Raw genomic sequence first — 25,393 nt, forward strand, 5'->3', positions numbered from 1 at the left:
AGCCTCCAGGAGCTATAGGCCGGAAAATGGTAACTTTCTAAAAGCTTCTTTTTCAAATACTTAATGAACTGAATGATTTTTGCACCTACCCTTTTCCTGTCAAAAATACAGAAGAAAGTGAATATGTACTTTGACATTTGAGTATTCAGCTACAGCCCCAGCAGTAAAAATAGCCTTTGGGGCCCAATTACTAAAGGAACGTGCCTATTTTAATTTTGCACATGTTCCACTTGTAAATATCCTGCACTGTATCTTGTGGGCGACAAGGAGTACTGAAGGACGACTTTTTAATGTTTAAAGCAGGGTTTGACAGGTCTCTACAGCAGGTTTTTAGGCAGTCCACGGGTGGCATTTAACTTTCAGGCCCATGGTGTATTTCCTATACCATATACTAGGGACTTATAAGCAAGATAAATATGTCAATCAGGGTTAAGTTCATTTAACCATGTTTAAAAGGGGAATAAAGGCCTTTTACCCATGTTTTGGATGGGGTAAACTGCATAGTTAAACAGCAAAAAATGGGATCCAGAAAAAGGCAAAAAATCTGGGGTGACCATGCAGAAGGCAGGTTTGCTACTCATCAAGTAACCGGGTTAAACAGAAAATAGGGGCTAGGTTTCTATAGGCCCTGCAATGAGACTATCGGGTCTCAAATGAAGAGTAATTTTAATAGAGATAAGTATAAAAAATATATAATGCTAAGAACACGACATTGGTTAAGTGATATTTACTACACAGTAATACGGTTTCAACATGAACCAAATTGAACGCATGCATTTGACACATTTCATTAAGCAGCAGTTGGTTAGAAGACATGTAGGTGTTTAGTCAGTGACATGCTTACCTTGATCCTGGACCTGCCCATGAGACATCTGCATGGCGGAGGGTACTTGGGAAAATGCGTTGAGGACAGCCAAACCACCATCTGTGAGACCAGAAGTCTGAGCGTACATCACCGCGTGAGGGCTTGGGTACATCATATGGCCGCCAACTGTAGTTGGTACAGAGGATGTCATTATCGTAGCAGGGATAGTAACTGAAATGGGAATAGAAAGTTGCATCTTAACCACAGAATTCTTAGAGAACAAATAAAACTTATCCCACTCAACACATTGAAACATGTCCCACCCACAGCTAGCTCCTGCTCGCCCCCAATCACGAAACAAGCTTTTAACAGTGAGTATAGTGCGTCAGGGTTCCCGATAAAATTACTTTGGAGCCTGGCACCAAGGAAAATTACAGCTACTAAATAAGAAAACAAGTTACTTACCTGTAACTTTGGTTCCCCAGTATTGGTAACGCATGGATTCCCATGCTTTTTATCATTCCCAGTCGTCGGAATGGGAGCCTCGGTAAATAAAAAATACCATAGTAGTAAGCACAAAAGTGAAAAAAAGGCCTAGGCCTCATCTCATTTTGTAGCTTATCCACCTCTTTTTGTAAAAGACCAAATTCTTGCAATAACCAATCAGAGCAGCCTCACCACATAGAACCTTCCTGAGAGAGCCTCAGATTTTCGTAGCCATTGTGGAACAGCAACAATCTTTGCACAATAATGCTGAGCTTTCCCAGGGGAGGAGAGTGGGCGCATGGGAATCTGAAAGTTACCAATACTGGGAAACCAAAGTTACAGGTAAGTAACTTGTTTTCTTGCCCAAGTATTGGAACTTTCATAGATTCTCATGCTTTGTATCAGAGTAGCTAGCAGTAAACATAAGGCATATTTTGTCACCTGAATATCTGCAAACACAAACATTATTCTGATGAGAAAACAGATATACCTATATAGATATATAATATATAAGTAAAGAGATATCACAAAGTAGAAACCAACACAAGTGATACAAAATATGCAATACAGGAAGGCGGGATAGTAAGGAAAGCTCACCGCCTCATTGAAAAAGGTTCCTCAAGACTGCTTAACCCACTCCTGCATCCTCTCTCATAGAAGAATCCAAGCAGTAGTGCAGAGTGAAGGTGTGGACACTGCTCCATGTCGCTGCTCTACAGATGTCCTTGATTGGGACTCCTGAGAATAGAGCCGCAGATTAAGCCATCGATCTTGTAGAATGAACACGAACTGTTCGTTCAAGTGGCTTGCCTGACTCTTGATGGCAAAACTGGATTGCATTCGATATCTAGCGCGAAATAAAGGGTTTTGAAATTGGGCATCCTTTCCGCGGAGCACTGTAAGAGACAAATAGCTGGGAAGATTTCCTGAATTGCTTTGTCCGCTCCAAGTAAAATTTTAGACATCTATGAACGTCTAAATGTAACTCCCTCTCTGCTGGCGTAGAGGGCAGTGGGAAGAAGGACTTTATGATCACAGGCTCATTCAGATGGAACTGGTGGGACTTTTGGAATAAATTTCAGATTTGTCCGCAGGATGAGAACATTTTTGAATTGCAGAAAAGGTCCTACAATCGTTAATGCCTGAAGCTCACTAACTCTTCTAGCTGATGTCAAAGCTAAGAGAAGAGCAAGTTCCCATGAAACAAACTTCACATCCGCTCTGTGAATAGGCTCAAACTGAGCTTTCATCAGGTGTGATAGAACCAAATTAAGGTGCCAGGCTGGTGGTGGAGGCCAGACTGGAGGAAAAACTCTGAACAAGCCCTTCAGAAATTGTTTAACAATTCTTGCAGACCAAAGGGAAGGACCTGAGGACGTGCGTCTAAATCTGAAAATGGCTGCCAGATGAACCTTCACGGAAGAATGAGCCACTCTAGACTTGGCCAGAGAAGGGATTTAAGGCAAAAGTTGGTGCGGTGCTGAGTTGTATGGGTGTATATCTGGGCTCCGACACCAAAGGCAGAACCTTTTCCACTTCGCTCGATAAGTCTTATTTGTACTTGGCGCACGGGCCTGAGCCAGAATGTCTCTACATTCCCCCGGGAAATTTAAATTCTGGAACTCTGTACTCAGGAGCCACGCTGTCAATTGGAGTGAGTTCAGATGCAGTACTTGTCCGTGAGCCATGGTCAATAGCGACTGAACACGCCGCAGGAGAATCGGGTGGTCCTGGGCGAGAAGAAGTTGTTCTGTGTACCAGAATTGCCGGGGCCACGCCGGTGCAATTAAAAGCATCCTGCGCGGTTCAGCTTTGAGTTTTCTGATCAGTCTCGGGATTAGTGGAATTGGTGGAAAGGCGTAGACAAATGCGCCGTACCAAGCTATCAAAAGGGCATTCCCCGAGGATCCTTGATGGTGATCCCCGCTTGCGTAGCACTGGCATTTGACGTTCTGCAGTGTCGCAAAAAGATCGATGGTTGGGGTCCCCCAACGTGAAAATAGCTCCTTGAGAATGGTCTGATCCAACTCCCACTCGTGGCTGATTGACCTCTGGAGAGTTAAAGCAACCGCTGTGGAATGGAGTGCTCCCGCAAGATGTTCCGCTGATAGAATGACCTTGTGTTGGATCACCCAGTTCCAAATTTTCTGCGCTTCCTTCAAAAGGGTACAGGATCTTGTCCCGCCCTGCTTGTTTATGTAGTGCATGGCCGTGGTGTTGTCCGTACGAACCAGCACTGTACGGTTCTGGATCCTTGGAAGGAAAGCGTGTAAGGCTAGACTGATGGCCATCAGTTCTAGCAGATTGATGTGGAATCTGCATTGGACTGCGCTCCAATGACCACTGACTTTCAGCTCTTGTAGATCCGCTCCCCCAACCCTCCATGGAGGCATCTGTTGTCAGCACCATGGGAGATGGAGGAAGCTGGAATGTCAAACCTACTGAGATGTTTTCTTTTACCAACCACCAGCTGCTTGCTTTCTTAATCACTGGTGTTACCACGATTTTGTCGTCTAAGGACCCTGTCGCCTGACGCCATTGCATGTCTAGTTGCTCCTGCAGTGGACGCATCCGAAGCCTGCAGTGCGGAATCAATGGTATGCAGGATGATATCGATCAGAGAAGGGATTTGTACCGACGGACCGACAGAGTTCCTTGTTTGCAGGAGGCGAGCTGACAGTATAAGCTTGCTTTGGCGTTCTGAATGAAAAGCCTTCCAACAATCTGTATCCAGGATTGCACCCAAAAACTGTCATTTTGGATGGCCGCAGGATTGATTTCTCCCTGTCGAGCCGTAGACCCAGCTGTTTGAAAAGTTGACTGCAGCTAAAAGCTTTCGAAGCTTCTTGGAACGAAGGAGCCTTTACTAGCCAATCGTCCAGGTATGGGAAGACTTCTAAAGACTGCCTCCTTAGAAAAGCTGCCACAGGAGCTAGTACCTTTGTAAAGATTCTTGGTGCGGACCGGAGACCAAAGGGCAGCACCTTGTACTGAAAGTGGCTCTTGCCTACTGTAAATCCAAGATATTGCCTGTGAGCTGGGTGGATGGGCACATGGAAATATGCATCCTCTAAATCCAGAGTTGCCATGTAGTCCCCTGGATTGAGCAGACGTAGGATGTCTTGAAGGGTGACCATCCTGAATGACAACTTTAGGAGATAGGTGTTGAGCTCTCGAAGATTTAGTATAGGACGCCACTTCTCCTTTGTCTTGTGAACCAGGAATAAAACCCCTCCCCTTTTGGGAGTGAGGTAGAGGCTCTATTGCCCCCTTGATGACGAGTTGGTGGGCTTTGAGACCAAGAAGACCAAGATGTTTGGGCGTGGTGGCGTCTAGAGCTCTTGTTGGAGGAAGATGTTGGAACTCCGAAGTGTGTCCTTCCTTGATATTTAGAACCCACTGGTCCGATGATGACCCTCCAGCTGCATAGACAATGGACAATCCTGCCCACCACTGGTGTTAACGAAGGGACAGGAACAGTAGAAAGAGCCACTGGGCCGCTATTGTAGTTTAGAGTGGTCTCTGCCCTGTCGCCCCTGACGTCCTCTCGACGGCTGGCAAGAGAGACGCCGATTGACCTTGCCGCTGTGAATATTGGGGATTGTACGATTGAGTAGGTTGTGAATAGGAAGAGTGGCGCTGTTGGTTGCCGCCTCTAAGATGAGAAGCCTCTTCCTCTTGCACCTTTAAAAGGGACTTTGCGATAGGTCAAAGTTCCTAAGGACTTGGCCGTGGCCATATCCTTTTTTATGCCTTGCAAGGTATCATCCACATGCTTCCCAAACAATAGTTCCCCATCATAAGGCAAGTCCAAAATTTTGTTTTGTACTTCCTGGCGAAACCATGTGGCTCGCAACCAGCCCTGGCGCTGCAAAACCGCTGAGCCTGCCAGCGCTCGGAAGGCCGTTGCCGCTATATCCATAGCGCAGTCTATTACCTCTGAAGAGGCACGCTCACCTTCCATCAAGATCTTTTTGACTTCATCCTTCGACCAATCTGGAAGTTCTTCTACAAATGGAGACAGGTCACACCACATCTGGCGATCATATCTCCCCAGGATAGCCAGAGCATTTGCTGCTCAGACGAGGAGGCTGGCCATTGTTATGTTATGTTATGTTTAATTTCTATAGCGCACAGCTACTCCAACAGAGTGTCCTGGCGCTTTATATTGGCAGCTCAAAAAAAGAAAACATAGCAGATGAAAACATTCAGAAGAGAAAGATAACATAACTAGAGGGTAAAAAGCCAAGTTTTTAAGCCTTTCCTAAAAGATAGCAGATTAGGGGTACTGTGTAAGGCCAGTGGCAAAGTGTTCCAAAGCTGGGGCGCCCGCACACTAAAGGAGCGCCCCCCGATGCGGGCCTTCCTAACTCTGGGGACCACCGCAAGAGACAGAGAATCAGAACGCAGAGCTCTGGTAGGGCGATAGAAAACGAGCCTGCGTTGGAGATATTTCGCTCCCAAACCAAAGAGCGCTTTATGGGCCAGGGTCAGCGCCTTAAAAACTATCCGCTGCCGGATAGGCAGCCAATGGAGTGACTGTAAAAGGCCGGACACTCTGGCTCGCCTGCGGAGGCCAAAAATGGCACGCGTCGCAGATGTCTGCACGACCTGTAGTCGCTGCACAAGATAATCCGGGAGACCCAAATAAAGAACGTTGGCATAATCCAATCTGGAGCCAATCAGGGCTTGCACTGTGATCTTCCTATGCTCTTCAGTGAGCAAAGGGAGGAACTTCCGTAGCATCCTTAGAATGCCAAAACATGTGCCCATGAGGCCGAGGATCTGAGATCTCATCGTCAGACTGTTGTCGATCTTAACTCCCAGGTTTTTTTCCACCTGGGATGCCTGAGCAGGGGGGGACATATCAGTCGGCCACCATGCCTGCCAATCGGGGTCTGAGGTACAGCCAAAGAACAGCACCTCCGACTTGTCAGAGTTACATTTAAGGCTGTTCTGCTGAAACCAGTTGAAAACCGCCCGAGACAATCCTGGATGCTCTCTCCATCGAAGTCCTCACCTTTCTTACACGTGAAGAGAAGCTGGGTGTCATCGGCGTAGGAAACGATCTGGGCCCCAAAAGACTCCGCCAGTGCCGCCAAAGGGGTCATGAAGATGTTAAAAAGAGTTGGGCTCTAGAATTTTTACTACAGTTGTACTCCTGCATATTCGTGTAATGTAACGAATTATACATTGGTGCAAAAATGTATTTTGTTGAGTTTAAGACTTCTGCTATTCAAAGTACAAACTTAGTATACAAGTATACAAAGAACCTCTTCCCCACATTATCCAGACGTCTCCCTTCCTTATCCGGTGGTGTTCTCAGCGGCGTTGATGGGTTCTTGGATTTACTCTGCACCGCCTGGGAGATGACAGTCTGGCTTTGGCGGACCAGTGAGGCACGCGGGGCTGCCCTCTGGCGCTCCATTTCTTCTCCAGCCGGCGAAGAACCGGGAGGACTGTCGCTGGATTCTGCATGGCTTTGATACACTCTGATCAAACCTGTGAAGGAGGACGTACTTGTTGTCCCTCCGGCTGAGATGGGAACCTCCTCCTATAATCTTGTAGCATTAATTGCAAGTCAGAGATAAGAGGACGGTATCGCCACCATGTCTTGGTGTGGCCCTTGTTGAGAACTCTCTGGGTGAACACACACTTGAGGTCTCTCTTCATAAGTGTTCTGCTGCATATAGTGGTGCTCTTCCACCTCGCCCTAGTCAGAACTGGACCCCTGGCTTTTGACCAGCAGGTCTGAGGCTATAAGCCGGCCCGGAAGGACCTTCATCCTCCTCTTCAGAGTCATCGTCCAAAAGGAATGATGGAGGTAAAGATGTGACACGCCGTGGAGACGTCATTTCCGGAGTAATATGCCTCTTTTTGAGAGAGATACAGAGGACTGGAGCCGTCGACTACGTTGACGGAGTCATCGTCGATGGTAGAAGTCTCGTCGATGATGTCGTAGACTGAGTAGTCAACGAAGAGACTGCGCTCGTTGTCGAAGGTTGGCTCGTCGACGGTGAGATGACTCTCTTCGACAAAGGTTGGATCGTCGACGGTGTCGTCTAAGAGCTCATCCTCATGATCATGGCAGCTGTCGAAGTAGTTCTTGTCGTAGTCATTGCAGTCGACACTAGCCTTGTCGTCATCATCGTCGACGTGGATGATGTAAGCTTCGTTGACTAAGAACAAGAAGCAGGCCCTTTAAACGTCGACGACTGTGTAGATGCCGTCGATGTAACCATAGTCGACGAGCCCATCGATGAGGTTATTTTCAGAGACAAGTCTTTCCTGACCGGAATCGTCGACGTACCCGTAGTTTTCACCGTCGACGGATGCTGTTTTTTGTCCAAAGCAGTGTCCTGAGGAGCAGTAGAAGGTTTTTTGCCATTCTTTCCTTTTTCTGAAGGCGGAGAAGACCCAGAGACTACTTTCTTAGCTTTCTTTGCTGCCTGTGACTCCTCAAGCTGTCCCTGCCTAACCTTTTCACCGCGGTGAGGAGATTTTAGGGAAGCAGGCCTATCAGAGGTCCCAAGCAAGGCCTTAACAGGGGGCTCAATAGACGTGGGGGGGGTTCAGAGACCTACCCCTCTTCTTGGATCTTCGAGGACGCAGTTGAAGAAGAGCCCTCACTGTCAGAAGACGAACCTCCCTCTTGAGTCTTCATTTTTTGTAACCAGGTAAGAAGACGGCCTTCTCTATCCCTCAAGGATTTAGTGGAGAAGGTCCTGCAGATCTTGCACTCTGTGGCCTTGTGGTCCGGGTACAAACAATATTTGCAATCTTGATGTTTGTCCTCCACAAACAGCCTCTTCTTCGAACAGGTAGCACAAGCTCTAAACAGAGCCTTCTTTTCTTTGTCAGACATAGCGAAAAAATGAAGTAAAGTGGAGTTAAAGTGAAGAAAATTGAGCAGAGCTCAATGGAGACTCCCTAGCACAACGTGCGGTAGAGAATCTGAGGCTCTCTCAGGAAGGTTCTATGTGGTGAGGCTGCTCTGATTGGTTATTGCAAGAATTTGGTCTCTTTTACAAAAAGAGGTGGATAAGCTACAAAATGAGATGAGGCCTAGGCCTTTTCACTTTTGTGCTTACTACTATGGTATTTTTTATTTACCGAGGCTCCCATTCCGACGACGGGGAATGATACAAAGCATGGGCATCGATGAAAGTTCCAATACTGGGGCAACAGACCCATCTACTCAAAAATTTCACAGGTTCCTTACAGATTACCTTCTAGCATTGCTAATACATAAATACTACCAGCTCCAAGAACAGTACTCATCACAAAATCAGATAAAACAACTAGACACAAGCAATGAGGTGCTGTCTCGTTACAATCCCTCCATAAAATGTCAAAGTGGCATCAAGAAACCTCCCACCACCAATCAGGCTGTTCTACCAACTCCACACACTTCCACAATAGATAGAAAACTAAGCAGAACTGTTAAAGAGCCTGAGAATCAGAAGGATGAAGTTAGCTGCATGGATGCATCTCACAATGGCTTAAGGATGCAGCTGTCTAGTAAATGAGCAGTGTTTTGTGCGGGTGCACAAGGGATTCACTTGTTTGACTCCCTCGTAAGAGGAACAAAACAGAAAATCAAAGGTTCTCAACTTTTAACCAAGCCTTGAAAACATGTGAAGCACGTCTAGTGAGGCTCTTACAACTTTTATTACAAATAGATTAATGCCTTCAAACTCATCCATGACATATGTACACTCCCCTCATATCGGTCTTAAATTCTTTGCGCAAGAGCCCAGAAATAAATTGCCATCTTACTACATGCCTTGAGAGCTAGTCCTAGACCAAAAGGAATATGCTACTTTCCAGTATGCATCTGTTCTTGGCATGTAGGGCTGCTGACATTCATATTGCCCGCCCTCCTCCCCGGTGCCTGTAGCAGCTGCAGCATTCTCTCTGGCATGGCCATCTCTTACTTTACTATCTCCATCTTTTCCACAATGGCGAAAAACAAAATGCCGGGGAGGAGGGCGGGCGATATGAATGTCAGAAGCCCTACATGCCAAGAACAGATGCATACTGGTAAGTCGCATATTCCGTTCGAGGCATGTGGGCTGCTGAATTCATATCTTGTGCATAGACTGTATAGCATTGTCTCCTCTAGCGGTGGTCACCTGTACCAGCTGCAGCAGTCTGAAAAAGAGTTTTAAGGACAGCCTGGCCTACAGGCCTACATTCAGATATAGTGACGGAGAAGTCACAAAAGCAACCGACTACCACGGACCGGATGAGAGGAGGCTGGAGACTGCAGGATCCCGAAACCGGACTCTCGCCGCAGACACCCCCAGCGCTGATATTCCCGGAGTCTGCGGAGCCGACACTGCGGAACATCCTGTCACCTGCACCGGCACAGCATTGGACTCGCGGCGGGAGAAGAAGGCACCCCCGTCGCGCCGCAAGGGCGGCTGAAGCTGTTTTGGTGGACACCCCCGTAGCGTCGCAGAGGCGGCTGAAACTCGGGGAGCCGGCTGAGCTCGCCCGCCTGAAGTCATCCCCCACCCCCGCTTCCATCGGCCCAGCACGGAATTCGAGGCGGCAGTAGAAGACACCCCCGTCGCACCACAAGGGCGGCTGCGGCTGAAACAAGCTGGGAGAGCGCCCCCCGCCCCCCCGCTACTCGGAGGAGACGCGGGCTGTGCACCGGTGAGCCGGCCCAAGCCTACGGCAGCATAGGAGACCCAGAGGCATCGGGGGGGCAGAGAGAACTCGCGGCACCAGAGAGAACTTGCGGCACCACAGGAACTTAGGAGCCCAGGCAGTTAGCTAAAGCTCCGGGAGCGAGGGGCAAGAAGACACCGCCTGCCCGCTCCACAACAACGCTCCACAGCACTACAGGAGCATAAGAGGGCACCCCAGGCAGAGGCAGCAGAAGCTCCGGGAGCCTGCCAAGACGACACCGCCCGCCCGCTCCATAGCAACGCTCCACAACAACGAGTCTAGCGCCACTACCCAGGACAACACAGGAGTGGAGCCCTGAACCAGACATGTGTGTACACGTACATACATTCAACTTGTCTCCGCACAGCGTAAGGAACTGAGACACTCTGGGATCAACAAAAACTGCAAATAAGATGGGACTGAGACACTCGGTGAACAAAATCTATGCAAATTCTGCTAACAGACTCAACAGTAAAACACAGAAACATAAGGTATTTACTTCTCCCTCCGGCTCACTTTTAAACTTTTCAAACTACCTCTTTGTTCAAAATGGTTGGAGCCACTGAACTGTAGCCATAAATCTCGGAAGCCATTCATGGATTAATGTAGTGCTTCGGTAAAACTCTGCTGGCAATATTTACTGAAGCACAAAATCTCAGGTATTTACTTCTCCCACCCTCCTGCTCTATTTTTTGAAAAATCTATCTCTTCTAAAAAATCTAACTCCTTTGTACAAAATGGCTGGGGCCATAAAACTGTAGCAATAAATCCCCCCATACCTCTGTCGTCCACGAGGCCCTCAGCTCAGCTCAACTCCCCCACATAGAGATAAGATTCCTCCCAGCTAGCCGTGTGCTCTGTTTGCTTAAACAGAAAGTGGAATCTCTTCTCCTGTGCTCAGAGCAATAGCAGCAAACAGAGGACTATTCTCTCTTTCTCCCAGCCTGCATAGCAACAAACAAAGGACTACTGACTTGATCTGAACTATCTGGCGGCCATTTTAGTCTAGTTTCTTGTTTTTACTGGAGTATAGCATTTTAGACTAGTAGAACAGATTGTCGGCCTATGTCTGTATTATTATACTCCTACTTACAGTTTTTAGCATTTGTTTAGGTCAGATTACTACCTCATATTTGAAAGAATGTCTACCTATTACTGTATTATTGCAATATTGCTCAACTAGCCTCTTCTGAATTTTTGTACTACGCAGACTGCTACCTCATACATGATAGAGTGTTTGCCATCATTGCATTAGTACACTCTAGCCTTATCTTAAACATTTGTATTGCACAGATTACTACCTTAAATATGACAGAGCGCCTACATACCATTGCAGTACTTTACCTATATCAGTATTTTGAACACCTGTATGCACAGATTATTACCTTGTATATTAGGATTCCTCACTAGTGCCACTCTTACTTGTATTTTGAACATTTATAAATGCACAGATTGCTACCTCACACTATTTGGGTTGACAACCAATGTCACCTTCGATTTTTGAGTTTGACTCATGTAAATTGTTATATCTGGTTCCTTCCTCTATACTCTATCAATATTTTCAACTATAGTGCATTAGTGCACTCTCCCATTGTATCCCACCCTTATATTATATATTATCAGTATTATGCCTATTTTTACACCTTGTACCTAACAATTTACTGTATGCATTTGCCCGACTGCTCACTCTTACATCCTGGATATGCTGGTTGATTACTAGTGTCACTTTGTAATTTATAACTTATTAATGTGTATCCTACTATATGCACCCACTATATGCACTGTTGATTACTAGTGTCACTGTGTAATTTATAACTTATTAATGTGTATCCTACTATATGCACCTGTTTTTTCTACACACATGTTTTTCTGCACATTGGTACCACTATAGTACACTACTGCTTCCGCTCATACCCACCTAATCCTGAAACATGGACCCCATCGGCAAACACACATACAAAATCAACTACCCACCATCACTCACCAAAAAAGCCGCCAAACGCTTTAAACACAACTTCCTTAAGTCACACTCGGAAACGCCCTTTGCTGACACCTACTTCTCACCGGTCAATGGATCCCTGAACACCGATATCATCTTCCACACTACACGCAGAGCTCAATGGAGAAAAGCGTTCTTCTCCCTACTCACCGTCTCCTCCACTAGAAAATCCGCTCACAGCCAAACTCTCACCATCTCACCATCCCAAGCCTTTCCAGGCAGAGCCACCATCACTATTTACAATAACGGGATTGTCCTATCACAATCCACAGACAGGAACCTGGAACTGCTAGACAACATGTTCCCCACTTTCAAAGAACACCTTTCCAAGTCACGGTCAAACACTCATATCTCCCCCAGTCCCACCAACCATGACCTCACAGCCACATACTCTTCAATCAGGGACACACCTACCACCCCTGACCTCCCATCCCCTACCCACTTCCCCAATACCCCAATCCAGCACGCCGTCACAGACACAGATCACTCCCCCTCATACACCGCTCTTTCCCTCGCCCCTTCTACCAAATTGCGGACCTCCACACATACCCTCAACACTCCTATCACACCTACAGCGGGCATTAACACCCCGCTCACCGCTGACAGCACAGTTCCCACCAATAACACACCTAACTTAGTCCAGCACCAGAACAACACGCATTCCGACAATTCCCCCCCTTTATCCCCCCCCACTCTCAGTCCTCATTACCCTCCAACCAACTTCGCAGAACATACCCCCTCTCCTAACTTAACTCCCCCTGGCCTCAACAGGACCATCTCCAATCCCACTTCCCCTCCTACTCTCAGCCCCCACTACCCTCCTTACACCCCCACCACGGCTTCCAGTCTCCCAACCTTCACCTTGTCCCCCCCGCCTACCACCAATGCCCCCACCCATAACATCAACTTCCTCTCTACATCATCCACACCCCTCCCGTCCGAAACCTCTCTCATCCCTAACCCCATCCCGCACACCAACACAACGCAGACCTGCTCGAGCACCAGCCCGCCCTCCCACCTGCACACGAATCCCCTGTCTAGCCAGTCACCCCTGACCGCCACTCCCACCCCCACCACCTACCCTACGATGGAATACATCACGGCCACCCTCACTCAGATCAAAGAAGACATTCACGCCATCAAAGAACTACTTTCCACTCGCCCCATACACCGCCCACCCTCCTCCACCCCCCCTCCCAAATTGTCTCCTACTCCGCCGGCGGACCCCCACCCTCATCACGCCACACACCAGGCGTCAATCCCTGCTCATAGGCGTAGCAACTGCCCTCGTCCCCCGCATCGCCCCTGCAACCCCTCACACTTCTACACCTCCCAGCCAAACTTGTCCCCCACCCCTCCGAATAACTCTCGCACCCAGCTATTCCCCAATCTCACATCAATCCCAGCTCTTAATCGCAACAACCGCCCTCGCCGCACCCACAACTCTTCCTCTGACCTCGACACACTCACCCTTCTCCGCTCCTATGACCCAGTCCCCCAAACTCACACAAGCACCCCACACCGCAGCATTCCCACGATACACCTAAATCCCCTTAGACCACCCACACTAAACAGCAGATTCTCCATCCATAATAACCTTAGAAAAGTCCCTCTCTCGCTAGAACCATCTAACACCCTCTACACACCCCGTCTCAAATGCGCTCTTCTCAACTGCAGATCGGCCACGAAACACTCGGCAGCCATTGCTGAGCTCCTCTTATCGCGGGACCTTGACCTAATCATCCTGACTGAAACATGGCTAACTGAATATTCGACACCCATAATGGACATTCTGGTTCCTCCTAACTACCACATTATCAGGCTCGACAGAACAGGCCAAATAGGTGGCGGTATCGCATGCATATACAGGAATAACCTCTCTGTTCAGAAAGTCAATTCCACATCCCTACCATCACCAACATCCTGGGCATACATCTGCCTCGACATTATTAGTGAGGGCAAACCGATATGCTCTCTTCACAGCATTTACCACCCACCCAGGGACAACCTCACCTTTTCCCAACAAATCATGGATATGATCTCAACCAATTCCGGACGCCAGCTCACCCAAATATACCTTGGTGACTTCAACCTCCATTGGAACGACCGCAACGACGTGGTGGTAAATAGTCTTAAAAATTTCCTCGATGCACTTAACCTCACCCAAATATGCAACAGCCCGACCCACGTGAAAGGCTCTACCATCGACCTGATCATCTCCAAAGAGGACTCTATCCAACTCGAATCCATCCAACCCTGTGACTGGTCAGATCATCATATTATCACATTCTTTATCAACGAAAAAGTCAAAGTCAACCCGGCGCAACTCTCCAAGCCCAAAGTCTGGAAAAGAGACACGAAAAAGCTCAACCCAGGCTCTCTGCCCCCTAACAGTTGCAATCTCCTACTCCCCCCTGCAGGCGCCTCGGACGTCCAAACTCTGACGGACCACTATCTCAACACTATGACCTCTATAATTAATGAGGCTGCACCTATGCAGCTAAAAAGAGTCTCTACTAAAATTTCCAAACCATGGTACGACGGGAGTCTCAACGAAGATAGAAGAGACATGCGAATGGCAGAACGGACCTGGAGATCAGCCCCCTCCGCATTGCACCTAAAGGAGTTGAAGGAAAAGAGAAACGCCTACTTCAGGAAAATAAAAGGCTCAAAATCCGACTTCTTCAGCCTCCAACTTAACCAAGCAAAAAACCGCCCGAGAAAACTGTTTGAGCTAATCAAATCGCAATCCAAGGAACAACCTCAACCACTCAACACTGGTCGTGAGGCACCCTCCTGTGAAGACTTCGCTGCTTTCTTTAGCCAAAAAACTGACAAAATAAAAAGCGATCTCCTCATTGACGCAAGCCTCTACTCCAAATCCAAATGCCTAGCACCCGCTGAACCAAAAAACAATGCTACATGGTCAACCTTTGACACATACTCGGAAGAAGAAATTGGAAAATTACTCAGCACCCTGAAACCATCCAATCACCTCACGGACCCCCTCCCTGCCTTCGCAGTAAAAGACTTTACCCCTTTGCTTCTCCCTCTCTGGACTAAAATCATCAACAGCTCTCTCCAACAAGGAAACATACCTGACTCCCTCAAGGTTGGTCAGGTCACACCTCTACTAAAGAAACCAACAGCCGACCCCTCTGACCTCAACAATTACCGTCCCATCACCAATATCCCCACTCTCGCCAAACTGCTGGAAAAATGCGCACAACTACAATTGACTAAACACATTGAGCAATTCGATCTCCTCAACCCTCACCAGTTAGGTTTCCGAGCAGGACACAGCACAGAAACTGCTATGACTCACATAATTGACGACGCACTTCAAATGCTAGACCAAAACGACACCTGCCTCCTCATCCTTCTTGATCTCTCCTCCGCATTCGACACCGTTAAACATGAGAATCTACTAGAACTACTAAACACAAGAATGGGCTTATCTGGAACTGTCCTCAAATGGTTCACTTCCTTTCTGCACAACAGGTCGCAGAAATTCAAGAGCAACAACCTGATGTCCTCGCCAATACCTGTAACGCTAGGCGTCCCCCAAGGATCCTCTCTATCCCCAACTCTGTTCAACCTAGTCATGGAACCTCTCACCACCTTGCTACAAGCATCCAATGTACACTTTCACATGTACGCCGATGACACCCAACTTTACCTCAAGTTACAATCACCCAACGACATCCTGCTCCTGAACTCAACGATCAGATGCACCCAATCCTGGCTTGCAGACAATCACCTCAAACTCAATGCCCTGAAAACAGAGTTCCTTCTGATCTCACCTCCAGCGAAGCTAGCCACCACCCAACATTGGCTTAAACTCCTAACCGCACTTAATGTCCAACCCACCATCGTGGACTCAGCAAAATCTTTAGGCATAACACTCGACACCAATCTCAGCATGCAGCAACATATCAGCCAGGCAACAAAGGGAGCGAACTTCCAGATCAATACTCTGAGGAAACTTAAACCCTTCCTCCCAGCCAAAGACTTCCAAACTGCGGTACAAGCACTAGTCATCCCACGAATTGAATACGGCAGCACCGCCCTCTGCGGACTCCCACTAACTACAGCCGCACCACTAAAAGCGTCTCTAAATGCTGCAGTGAGACTCATCACTAGGTCAAAAAAGCACTCCCACATTACCCCTGACTTGAAGTCCCTGAATTGGCTGCCTTTTGAAGCCAGTATACATCTGAAAATCGCTTGCATGACACACAAGGCGGTACACCTAAATTCACCCGGCTACCTTGCTCAGAAATTGACAATCTCTGGGGGAATCAGAAACACGAGAGGCACAAACAGTCTTCTGCTGAAACCTCGAAGATTCCGGAAGGAAAAAACATACAAGCGCTCCTTCTCAGGAATGGCGCCAAGGATTTGGAACTCACTCCCTCCCGAAACCAGGCTTATCTCCTCCACTACACTCTTTAAAAAAGAAGTAAAAGCTATCCTTATGGCTAAATACACTTGATCTACTATCTCGAACCCTATTAACACCCTGCACTGATCTGTATTACTTGCTTGACCCCTTTACTTATTTGTATGAGTTGTCTTATCACTCACATGATTGGCTTTGCAGCCACCTATTTGTATTATTTGTACTGTATGATCTACTGATTTACCTATTTGACTTTGTTCCCTCATGTACTCTTCTATGTAAAGCGCTCTGATATCTGCGAAGATCTTGTCCGCGCTATATAAAACTTTGAAAATAAATAAAATAAATAAATACAGCAGCTTGCTGCTTTGATTGCACATCTACACAGTAGTGTTTAGTGAAAGTGTGTATGGTAGACCATGTTGCTGCCTTACATAAGTCTTCAAGGGGAATATTCCCTAAGAAAGCAATGGATGCCCCCATTTTACACGTAGTGTGCTCTCGGGGGAACTGTCAGAGTGCGTTTAGCTTTTTGATAGCATATCTGAATGCATTTCACTATCCATCTGGCTATTCCTGATTTTGAGATGGGATTACCTTTTGTTGCTTTTTCACCGCAACATAACAGCTGCTTTGTTTTTCGAAATGATTTAGTCCTGTCAACATAATATAACAGAGCTCTTCTTACATCCAGTGTGTGTAGGGCTCTTTCGGCTACTGACTGGGTTTTGGAAGAAAACTGGCAGTTCTATTGATTGATATGGAAAGTGGATATGACTTTTGGCATAAACTTAGGGTTGGTCCTAAGTACTACCCTATTTGTGTGTACTTGCATGGAGGGTTCTTGAATTGTTAGTGTCTGAAGCCCACCTACTCTCCTGAGGGAGGTGATGGCAATCAAGAATGCCACCTTCCATGTTAGAAATTGCAATTCACATGAGTGGAGTGGTTCGAAAGGAGGTCCCATAAGTCTGGTAAGTACCACATTTAAGTTCCAGACTGGTGAAGGTGGGTGTTTTAAGGAATTATCCTTTTAAGGCCCTCCATAAAAGCCTTGATCGGTTGTACCCTAAACAGGGAAAGGTGTTGCCTGTTTTGGAAATATGCTGCTATAGCAGCAAGATGTAGCCTTATAGAAGAGTATGCTAGGTTGAATCTTTGAAGATGCGAGAGGTAACAGATAATGTTTTGGATGGAAGCATCTAATGGATTGATTTGGTTATTGTTGCAATAAATAACAAACAGTTTCCGTTTAGCTGCATAGCATGCTCTAGTAGTTGGCCTTCTTGCCTCCTTGATAATGTTCATGCAATCAGGAGGTAGGTTAAGGTATCCGAACTCTTAAGACCTCAGGAGCCAGATTGCTAGGTTCATCTGATTGGGATCTTGGTGCCTGATTTCTCTATGGTTGAGTTAAAAGATGGTGCGAGAGGCGCAGCCTTTGGTGGGGAACTACTGAAAGTTCCAGGAAAGTCGTGTACCATGGCTGTCTTGCTCATGTGGGAGCAACCAGGATCATTGTGAGTGACTGCTGAAGTAGTTTGCGTGCCACCAGCAGAATCAGTGGGGCTGGTGAAAAAGCGTACGCAAATCTGCCTGACCAGTTTATCCATATCGCATTGCCCTGTGACAACGGATGTGGGAACCTGGCGGCAAAGTACTGGCATTTTGAGTTTGTTTGTGGCAAACAGATCTATCTCTGGGTGCCCCCATTTCTGAAAGAATGGTTGGAGAACTCTGGGATGAATCTCCCATTCGTGAAGCTGTTGGCTGTGTCTGCTTAGCAGATCTGCTACTTGATTGTCTTTCCCTGGCAGGGGTTCTGCTAGGAGAAAAATGTTTCTTGGAATTGTCCACCTCCATATGCTCTGTGTTAAGTGGGACAGCTGTGGAGAGTGTCCCCCATTTTTTCTGGATGTAGTACATGGCTGTCATGTTGTCCGTCCGGATCAACACGGCCTTGTTGTACAAGTATTTTTGGAATGCTTTTAGTGCCAGAAATATTGTTAGCAACTCAAGTTGGTCGATATGCAGTTTCTTCTGTTTGATTGTCCAGAGCCTTGGACTGTGTATTGAAGTAAGTGGGCTCCCCAACCTGTCAGTGACGCGTCCGCTGCTGGTACTAGTTGTGGAACCGGCTCTTAGAACAGTCGCCGTTTGGAACGGTTTTGTGGGTTTCACCAATGCAGAGAGTTGTAAGTGAGACTGTCTACAAACACTAGGTCCTTCAGTTGTCCTTGAGCTTGGTTCCACTGCCGTGCTAGGCATTCTTGCAGTAGACTCATTTGAAGTCTGGCATGAGGGACAATGAATATGAAGGAGGCCATCATGCCTATGAGCTGCATGAACACTCGAGCTGGCAGAGTGTTGTGGCTGAAATCTTTGAGTGAGAGTCTGCATGTTGGCTATCCTGGCTGAATTTGGGTATGCCTTTGCTACTGAGGTGTCTATTGTAGCTCCCAGATATTGCTGTATGTGGGAGGGCTGTAGATGCGATTTTGGGTAGTTTATGGAAAACCCCAGGCTGTGTAGCAGCTGGAGTGTCTGAGAGGTATGGCTTGACAGGAGGAGCCAGAAAGAACTGACCTAACTGTCACCCCTGAGGCATGATGGGAAGCCTGGAGTCAGGGCTGCCTTAAAGGCACAGTGCCAGTTTTTTGGTTGAAAATGCTTTTATTTTCTAGGTTATTGCTTTTCAATGCAGCCTGAGGCTAACAATGTCTTTTATGAGCAATGTTCAGGAGTTAGGAGTGGTTTCACTCATTAAAACACAAAATTCAAAGGATATTTAATTTAATGTGTTCTTTGTTTCCTTTATAATTGCAGTACATGTACATGGTTTTACATTGTGTTAGCCTCTTTTTGGAGCTGCATTGGTGTGAGAAAAATATTATATGTACGTACATATATGTGGAGTTGGATATATGTTTTTACATATATATATTTTTATATTGTTTCCGGGGTCCCGCACATGGGTAGGAATATTCAGTGCTTATGACTATTGATGAGGATCCCCTGGAAGCGAACGTAACATAACATTTCCACCTCTCCCAGGAGTGATGCATGTGTCACTAGTGTGAGATCGGTTTGGGGAAAGGAGAGCGGTCTGCCTCTGACCCAATTACAGTTCATCAGCCACCACTGCAGGTATTGTGCCGTGCCCTCTGAGATCTGGACCATGACAGATTCCCCCGATGCTGCGCCCACTGGAACTTCAGGTTCCACTGCAGAGCCCGCATATGCCATCTGACATGTGTCACTAGCAGGGTGCAACAAGGCCATGAGGCCCAGCAACCTCAGTCTCACCAAAACACAGGATAGAGGCAAAACATCGGCATCATAGACTGCATATAGGCTGAATATCCTGGACACGCCGCTCGGGAGGCTAAGCCCGAAACTGCTCTGGTTGACTGGGCAGATGAGCTGCGAACACCTATCATCTTGCTGAACACCTGGGGTGCGCTGGTAAGGCCAAAGGGGAGCATGGTGAACTGAAAATGCTTGTGACCTACCATAAACCGCAGGTAGTGCCGGTGGGGTTGTGGGCTTAGATTGACTTGACTTCTGGCCTCCTGACCAACGTGGTAAGAATGAACTACAACCCCGCAGGGGTTGCTGAATTGGCACGGCTTGGAAGCTGGGGTATGGCTGAAAGCCCCTTATGTTGCAGCGAAAGACCGACTGGGAGGTGTGGCCACAGAGGCACAAGGACTTGGCAGTAGCCTATGAGTCCTTATTGTGCTCCAATGCCGCACCTGCCTGGTCTCCGAAGAGATGGGCACCATCAAAGGGCAAGTACATGAGCAAGGTCTGGGCATTCCCCGAAAAGAGATGTTCTCAGCCAGGCGAGGTGTCGGACACCACTGTACATGAAATAGTTCTGCCCAGCGAGTCTGCCATGTCTAGAAAGCATTGAATGGCACATTTTGCTGCATCTCTCCCATCTGCCACTGCTTGGGAAAAGAAGGCCTGGGCCTCCTTCAGGACTTGCTGCAGCACTTATGCAACCGTGTCCCACAGAGTGAGGGAGTAGAGGCCCAATAAGCATGCAGTGGGCACCTACCGCAAGGCAAGGCTGGTGATTGAATCGTTTTTTGCCCAAACTATCTGCGATTCCCTATCCGGGAGAGTGGAAGGGAAAACCCCTTGAGAGGTAGAGGCCTGCACTACCAAGCTCTCCGAGGTAGGGTGGGTGGTGAGGAATATGAGGGGGTGAGAGGAGGAGAGGAGGGGTGTTCCAAGCAAGGCGATGGAGCCAGTCCACTAACCTCACCCATTTCCTCATACCAATCCATTTCCTCTTCAGGTTGGCCTTCCTAAAGGGTCCATCGAACCCTCCAAATCTTCCCCCACACTTAGCCCTCCAGAATAGGGCTGAAGAAACTACCTAGGACCTGGAGTTCCTGTTGGCATTGGTCGACAGTACCAGCTGCTGATCGTCGGGGATTAGAACGGGGCTAGCGCCGCCAGATAGCACCAGCAGCGTCGGCGAAGGTCGCAAAGGTATGCTCGGTGCAGAGTCTGATCCATTCCTTGATCCATAGGGGGATGTGGATGATGTGGAACTTTTCCATAAATTATGCATCTCCCGGACAAAAGGACAGGTTAGAAAAATGCTGTAGCCGCCGGCAGGGAACCTGATGGAGCCCACTCTGTCCACATGGGGCCTGAAGGCGCAACGGTGGAGTCAGGCTGCCCAAAAATGAGGCGTATGGCCTAATAAAATCCTCAAACTTGGTCGGGGTCTTCGGAAAATTGGGGAGGCACTGACTCGACCCAGGCTGTGTTGAACGGAGCCTAGAATGTAGATTCCCCTCCATTGTGTCAGCCGATGGATGGGGAGAAGTTGAAGCAAGCTTTGATTTGCTGTGTTTTTTGTGGCACTTACCCAAGTGTCAACGATTTGGAGTGGGAGGAAGAGGACTTGGGACTCCTGGAGCAGCACAGGGGCTTTCCTTTCACCGGGAACTCTGAGGAGTAGAATGACGTGGTGTTGCTTGCTGGGCCGCAAGCAGCTTTAGGAAAGACTCCCTCAAAGCCTTCGGTGCAACGGCACAGCTGCTGGAGCGCAACTTAAGAGTCATGGTCAAGCTTTAGACACCAGAGACAAACCAGTGGGTCTATACTGGTCTATCACAGACATGACGCAGTGGCAGGCGCTGCATAGCTTGAAACCTGAAGTCTTCCAAGACATACATACACCACAAAGTCGACAAGAGGTCAAATAAAATCCTGTCAAAAAGTGAGAGGGTAGCTCTCTTCACGGATCAGCGCTTGACTTGTACGGAAAGAAAAGAACTGATGTCAACGTGCCAAAGAGGTGCCTCTATTGGTGATGCAAACGTCACTACCAGCAAGAAAGATGCAGACAATGTCACACAGAGCTGACTGAGGCCATCTAACAGCACACAGGGGTATTGCTCAAAGAAAATTCTTCCTTATTCAGTATCACACCTGGGAAATTCAAAGTTAAGTTATCTGCGGCTAGATGCCGAACAGGTATATAGATTTATTCATTGGTTTTTTTGATGCAACGTTCACCACAATAACCAATTTGTTTAAAAAAACAAAAACACTGGTCTGTACCTGTTCCACTGGAGGAGGTCTGAATAAAATCTGAGCTGCTGTCACTTGAAGGAGATGTCTGATGGGCTGAGTGCACCTGGATAGCCTGAAGAGGAACTGGCTGACCCATGGGGCCTCCTGCAGATGATGTCCGACGTCAAGGAAAGAGAAAACAATGGAGAAAAGACAGGAAAAACTTACTGCCTTTACACAGTAGCCTCATTGATGCACTTTAACCCCACATGTAATCATTTAGCACTATTACCACAACACACCACAGGAGAAAAACACACTTACATGGTACTAAAGCAATCCAGCTTTCAAATACTTTGTTGTACTCTGTTAAAGCAGCTAAAGCGGTGGATGGTGGGTCACTAATTAAAGTGGGCACCTTGCACCAGTCCAAACAACCCTTATTGATGATTAGGTTAAAGACAACCTTTATCGAAAGCTATCCTAGTGGTAGCACTGGAGACCAGCCTTCAGGCTAAGTCTCGAAGGAATGTAAAGTCGCTTGTTTTACCAGATCAGAACCTCCTGAAAGACCAAATGAAAGGAGAACCACACAAAAAATATATAAAATATATGTATTACTAAACACTCTACAAACCTCTTTATGAGCTTAGAGAACAAAGCACACAATATTAAATCACTAGAACAGTAGTAAATAGCACAATACACAGTGGGCTCCGGGGGGGGAACCAAACCATATTTTAAGAAAGTGGTATGACAACCACGACTTGACTAGACAGTGCCTAGAGCACGTAGAATCGCTGGGACCCCAAGGAACCACCCAAGGTAGTGTCACAGGGGACCCACGGAGGACCTGTGCAGTGTGAGAACACAGCCGCGAGTTCCGTACAAGTCTATGGGAAAGTTGTGGTTGGAATTTTAGAGATAAAGGACACTTCGGAGAAGACTTTGAGCAAACCCATTCAAACAGAGGGTTTTAAGGCCAGCACTCTTGTGAGTACCGGAGTACCCGTGTTACCTAACTCAGGGAAGCCGGGTGCATAGGTGTCAAGTGATGTCGGGAATCTTAGTCGTTTTCAATGACTTAATGCGGAAAAGTGCTGCTGCCGTTAAGACGAAGTGTCAGGTGGAATCCAAGCCTGGATTCGAGGTGAGAAGAACCTGAAAGCAGAGAGGACAGAGTATGGGTCACTTCAGGGTGACCAGAGGCTCGGTAGACTAATGCCCACCGATGTTCGGGGCTTCAGATGAGATGATGCGATGCTGGACTCTGCAGCCACAGGGACCAGAATACGTTGACCACAGTCCAAAGTTGAGCTGTCCCACGAAGGATGTCGAGTGATAAGGGGTCAGTGTCCGGATTGAACCCCAACAAGCCTTGGCAACTGCAACCCATGGGGTCAGAGGAAAGTAGCTTCGGTGAGGACCAGCAAGGTCCTGGAGACTCTCCAGACAATGGAGAGTCAGGGCACGTTTGGAGCAACCAGGAAATTCAACTGAAAGTTAAAGTTACCTTCACAGGGACCCACAGGCCAACGGACCAGGGATCGTGAAGGGACCTCGAGATGAATCACGAAATACCAGCCCACGGAACACCCGTGGAGTGTAGGCTGGAAATCTTCGGTGGAAACTCTGCTCGGGGTCAGGACTACAAGTAGCCCAAAGCACAGCCTCAGGGATCGCCAAAAAGCATATGCTGCTGCAAACGTACAGTGCACAGGGGTTTGGGTTGCACGGTCTCCACGAGGGATGCGTTACTTACCTGTAACTGCAGTTATCTAGTAAAGGTATCTTTCATAGATTCACATGCCTGAATCATTCTCCGTCGTCGGGGTGGGAGTCTCCGGTATATAAAGAAAGTAATGTCATAAAGACATACATAATAGGCCAGAGGCCTCTCATTAGTAACATATCCATGTCATTTTGTAAAAAGGACTGAACTTTGGCCAAGAGCCAATCAGATCTCACCACCCTCTAGAACCTTCCTGGAAGGAGCCCTAGTCACTCAGATTTTCGTAAGCACAGTACTAAAAAGTACCTACTGAGAGAACTAAGGTGAGCCCTTTCAGGGGAGGTGGGTGGGTTGCATGTGAATCTATGAAAGATACCAATACTGGATAACTGCAGTTACAGGTAACTCATTTCTTAAACCATTATTAAGGGTATCATTCATAGATTCACATGTCTGAATCAGAGTAACAAGCAATATCCAGCACATTTCGTAAGGTACATTATTTAAAATCACACAATATAAGAATACCATTTGTGAACAGAACAAGTAACTCCAAACAATGAAATCAAGAAATGTGCAAGAATGCAATAGGAAGGTGGGATGAAAAAGAAGGCTCACCTCTAGTGAAATAGATGACGAAGTACTGCTTGACCCAAAGCTGCATCTTTCAGGAGTTCAGAATCCAAGCAGTAGTGCTTGGTGAACGTATGTGGTGTCTTCCACGTCGCTGCTCTGCATATGTCGAGAATGGGCACTCCTGCAAAGAGTGCCATTGAAGTAGAGACAGCTCTGGTAGAATGAGCTCTCACTCTTGAATGCAGAGGATGATTTGCCTGTTGATGGCAGAAAGTTATGGCTGCTGAGATCCAACGGGAAATGCTTTGTTTTGTCAGAGGAAGGCCTTTTCTAGGCCTACTGAAAGCAACAAACAGTTGGTTGGATTACCGAAACTGTTCTGTTCGATGAATGTAGAATTTTAGACAACGCTTGAGGTCTAAAGAGTGGAGAGACCTCTCCGCTGCAGAAACTGGATTTGGGGAAAAAGTCCGCAAAATTACAGGCTCATTCAAGTGAAAATTAGATGGAACCTTAGGGATGAATTTAGGATTGGCTCGTAGAATAACTCTGTCCTGTTTGAATTGCAAGAAAGGATCCTGAATGGAGAAAGCTTGTAGCTCACCAACCCGCCTTGCAGATGTGACCGCCAGCAAGAGCGGTTTTCCAGGACAGGTATTTGATGTCTGCTTTGTGTATTGGCTCAAATGGATGTTTCATGAGTTGAGCAAGGACGATGTTCAATTGCCAGGTGGGTGGTAAAGCTCTCGCCGGAGGAAATGTCCTGAAAAGGCCTTTTAGAAACTGTTTAAATAGTCTCTCGGACCAGAGAGTAGAGCCAGTCGATGAACGCCTGAAGCGCGAAATCGCAGCCAGGTGAACTTTAATCGAGGCATGCGCCAGTCCTGAATGCGCTAAATGGAGCAGGTAAGGAAGGATTTGTGCTGGAGTGGAAGAAAAAGGATGTATCTTATTTGCTTTACACGATACACAGAACCTTTTCCATTTAAGAGAATGAGTTTTGTTTGTACTCTGCCCGAGCCCGGGCTAAAATGGTCCTGCATTCTTGAGAAATGTCTAGGTTCTGAAACTCTCTGAACTCAAAAGCCAAGCCGACAAACAGATGCTGGATCCGGATGCTGGACTTGACCTTGGTTCATTGTCAGGAGAGTCGGGCCAGGTTTGAATTGGATTGGC

The 25,393-nt window shown here is 47.4% G+C and overlaps 1 protein-coding gene across 4 annotated transcripts in view; it reads right to left on the bottom strand.

Annotated features, from left to right (window-relative positions):
* Positions 1-25,393, bottom strand: part of SRF (serum response factor) — a 225,252-nt gene that overhangs the window by 31,792 nt on the left and 168,067 nt on the right. For all 4 annotated transcript variants that reach the window (XM_086948774.1, XM_086948777.1, XM_086948775.1 and 1 more), the window contains exons 4-5: positions 21,958-22,074; positions 845-1,036 (exon numbers count right to left, since the gene is read on the bottom strand). In XM_086948774.1, the coding sequence (XP_086804900.1) occupies positions 845-1,036; positions 21,958-22,074 (309 nt within the window). The remainder of the gene's footprint in view (positions 1-844; positions 1,037-21,957; positions 22,075-25,393) is intronic.

Source organism: Lissotriton vulgaris, unplaced genomic scaffold (assembly GCF_964263255.1).
Source record: "Lissotriton vulgaris unplaced genomic scaffold, aLisVul1.2 SCAFFOLD_375, whole genome shotgun sequence".
NCBI lineage: Eukaryota > Metazoa > Chordata > Amphibia > Caudata > Salamandridae > Lissotriton > Lissotriton vulgaris.